Raw genomic sequence first — 3,672 nt, forward strand, 5'->3', positions numbered from 1 at the left:
TTTTTTAAATTTTGGTTTTTTCGAGACAGGGTTTTTCTGTATAGCCTTGGCTGTCCTGGAACTCACTCTGTAGACCAGGCTGGCCTCGACCTCAGAAATCCACCTGCCTCTGCCTCCCGAGTGCTGGGATTAAAGGAGTGCGCCACCGGAATTAGAATCCAGGTCCTTTGGAAGAGCAGTAACTACTGAGCCAGCTCTCTAGTTCTTTTGTTGATTCTTTTTTTTTTTTTTTTTTTTTTTTAACTTATTAGAGTAGTAAGGGGCTGGGGGGTAGGAGCTGGAGAGATGGCTCAGCAGCTAAGAGTACAGATTGCTCTTCAAGAGGTCCTGAGTTCAATTCCCAGCAACCACAAGGTGGCTCACAACCATCTGTAATGGGATTCGATGCCCTCTTCTGGTGTGTCAGAAGACAGCAACAGTGGACTCATATAAATAAAATAAATAAATCTTTAAAAATAGAGAGAGCAGTTCAGGGCTGGGAGTGGCTTGGTGGTCGTGCACTTGCCTAGCCTGTGCAAGGCCTGGGTTCAATCAAAGCCACAGCAGCCATGAAGTTTGAAAGGCTTGGAAACACAAGCCCCAGGATGCGGGTCCTGCCTCAGTGGAATTATCTTAACAAACATCATTCAGTGATTTCCACAACTGTTCCTTAACAAATGGCTTGACAGAGTGACCTTGAACAGAGCTGTCATGGCCCTCTGTGGGTGTGGTGAACACCTTTGTGTCAAGTGTCTGGCTCTGAGTCTGGCACACAGAAAGCCCTTCCATGACAAAGGCCCCAAAGATAAGGAGAGCCCACCTAAGGGCAACTAAGGGCAGGCACTGCTTCAGAGACCTTCCTCAGCTCCTGGCTGCAGACTCTCAGACCTGTCTGGAGCAGGTGCCACTGCTGGGTACACGTGGAGCTCAGGAGCACACTGGGCACGCCAGGAAGGGCAAGTCTCTGCCCAGGAGCCCAAGTGAGGCTGATGCCAGCTCTCGGTGGCAGGTTTGCGACATGCCCAGGCCTGAAGGTCCCATGTTTTCCCTGTGTAGTTCTCCCCACTCTACAGACAGAAAACCTGAGACTCAAATCCAAGCTTGCCTGACCCTAGGGCCTGAGCTCCAGGACAGACTTGGCTGCCCTTCCACAGAGAGGGCACTCAGTACCCTGCACGGGCGACAGCGAGGCCACCTGAAAGCTCTGTCCACAAAACTCCCACGGCTCACCAGCGATCTCACGCTGCCTGAGGTTCTCTGTCTCCTCTTGGGTAATGGACATCAGCTGCTCCATTCTTATTCTAGAAAAAAAAAATGTAAAAGCAAAACGCATCCACTCACTCTTCAAATACACTTCAACAAGAATCTCACCAGAGCCAGGCGGTGATGGCGCACACCTTCAGTCCCAGCACCTGGGACACAGACGCAAGTGGATGTCTGTGAGTTCAAGGCCAGCAGTTCTAAGACAGCCAGGGCTTCACAGAGAAGCCCTGTCTTGAAAAATAAGAAAATAAAAATAAAGTCCATGTATGGTACACAAACAGACATGGGCCTAAAAGCAGCTCAAACAAGGCTTTCACTCCTTACCTTCTGTTCTGAGGAGGGTCTACTATGTAGCCCTGACTGCTGCCTTTGCCGTCAGAGTACAAACAAGGTTTTAAAACTGATTATGTGTACGGGTCTTCTGCCTGCATAATTACCTATTCTCCACATTTATGCCTGGGGTCACAGAGGCTAGAGGGCACCAGATCCCTTGGAACCAGAGTTACAGATGGTTGTGGGCTGTTATGTGGGTGGTGGGGATTGAACCGAGGTCCTCTGGAAGAGCAGCCAATGTTCTCATCTACTGAGCCATTTCTCTAGCCCCTATAAACAAGGTTTTTGGCATAAAACTCCATCTATGACATAAGAAGTGAACACATTTAAAGGAAACTTTGCATACACACATACACGCTGAAACTTTGCATACATACACGCACGCACGTAGGCTGTAATGTGCTGTTTTGCATTCACCAGGAGTGGCCTGATCGATTAGTGCCTTGCATGTTCCTGGGTATGACTTAGTTCAAGGCCTGGATCCTCTGAGAGGCTCCGCTGGCAGCCACTGATAGCAGATTGTCCTCTGGGCAGGGCTAGCCCAGCACCAGATATGGCCTGTCAGGAAGGCTTGAATGGATGGCGGCATCAGTTACTGCTCGGCTGTGCCTCAACAGCCACACAACTGGATTGGACTAGGTAGACCCCAGGGAGGAGTCTGAAGATCTTCCTAGGTGGTGAGGCCTAAGATGACTGGGGGAGGGGAGGTTCCCAGGATAGCTCAGAAATACCATTACCGTGGGACCCAGGAGAATCAGGAAAGACACAGCCGACACCTTGGGAAGGAACAGGCCAGGGTGCCAGCCCTTCCTACCATCGTTTATTTTTGTTTCTCCTTCCTTCCTGTCCATTTCTTTTTTGGACAGGCCTCACTATGTTAGCCTGGAACTTCCCATGTAGATCAGGCTGGTCTTGACTTGTGATTGCCTCGCATGCTAGGGTTACAGACATGCCCCACCATGCTCAGTCTTACTGTGTGTGTGTGCGTGTGTGCGCGCGTTTGCAGAGGCTGTGGGTCAATGCTGCACGTCTCCCTCTATCTCTGTCCATCTGCTTTTTTGAGACAGGATTTCTCATTGAACCTGGAGCTTCAGTAGGTCAGCTGGCCAGTGAGCCTCAGATTCCTGCCTCTGCCCCTCACCCTGCGATTACAGGCATGCACAGCCGTGCTTGGGTTTATGTGGATGCGAGGCTAGGTCTGAACTCTGGTCCTCATCTCATGCAAGCTTTTTACTGAGACTTCTCAGGCCCTTTCTGGTACGGGATGGAGCGGGACTTCTACACTGTGCAGTAGAAGCTGGCCTGAACTCCCTAGCCCTCCAATCTCCCGCTTCCGCTTCCCTGACGCTAGAACGACAGCTGTGTGCCAGCCTGACCTACCCTCCCTGAGGACAAATGTGGTCTGTCTCAAAGCAGCCAACTTGGTAAATACCCATGACAAAAAGAAAGGGCAAGGGCCACAACTGTACTTCCTGTCTGTCACAGGGCCCAGTGGCAACCCTGGGACGGGTCCCTCTGCTTTCCACATGCAAAACATCTGAAGAGTGAGTGAGGAGGCTATGTCCTGCTTAAATCCTTGCCCTTCTAGCAATGGAGGGATGTGGTCGGTCCTGTGTACCTGTGGGTTCCCTGTCTGCTGATTAACAATACTTGGAAAAACCCCATGTCTGCACTGGTGTGAGCATGTTTCCCCTAGTGGAGCAGAACTTCTATTTGTGTTTGCATTGTACTGTATTGTATTATATCGTATTGTATTGGGCTTTACAAGGCTCTGGAGAGGGTTTAGAGCAGACGGGACTGTGTAGGTTCTAGGCAAATACTTCACTTACTTGAGGAACTTGAGCAGCTGTTGCTCTGTTGTTTGGGGGACAAAAGTATCACATTCTTTTTTTACAGATGTGAATTTTAAAAAATTTCATTCATTTATTTTTGGTTTGCAACAAGGTCTCTCTATGCAGCTCTGGCTGTTCTGGAATTCACTATGAAGACCAGGTTGGCCTTGAACTCACAGATATCCAATTGCCTCTGTCTCCTTTGTGCTGGGATTAAAGGGATACACAACTGCATCCGGACTAAAATTTTTTTTTTTTTTTTTTT

General features: G+C 49.4%; 1 protein-coding gene across 1 annotated transcript in view; it reads right to left on the reverse strand.

Moving 5' to 3' along the window:
- The window catches only part of Lrsam1 (leucine rich repeat and sterile alpha motif containing 1), a 38,859-nt gene that overhangs the window by 16,274 nt on the left and 18,913 nt on the right, over positions 1–3,672 (reverse strand). Inside the window, exon 16 of the mRNA XM_029536916.1 lies at positions 1,150–1,321. Coding sequence (XP_029392776.1) covers positions 1,150–1,321 — 172 coding nt within the window. The remainder of the gene's footprint in view (positions 1–1,149; positions 1,322–3,672) is intronic.

Source organism: Mus pahari, chromosome 3, assembly GCF_900095145.1.
Source record: "Mus pahari chromosome 3, PAHARI_EIJ_v1.1, whole genome shotgun sequence".
NCBI lineage: Eukaryota > Metazoa > Chordata > Mammalia > Rodentia > Muridae > Mus > Mus pahari.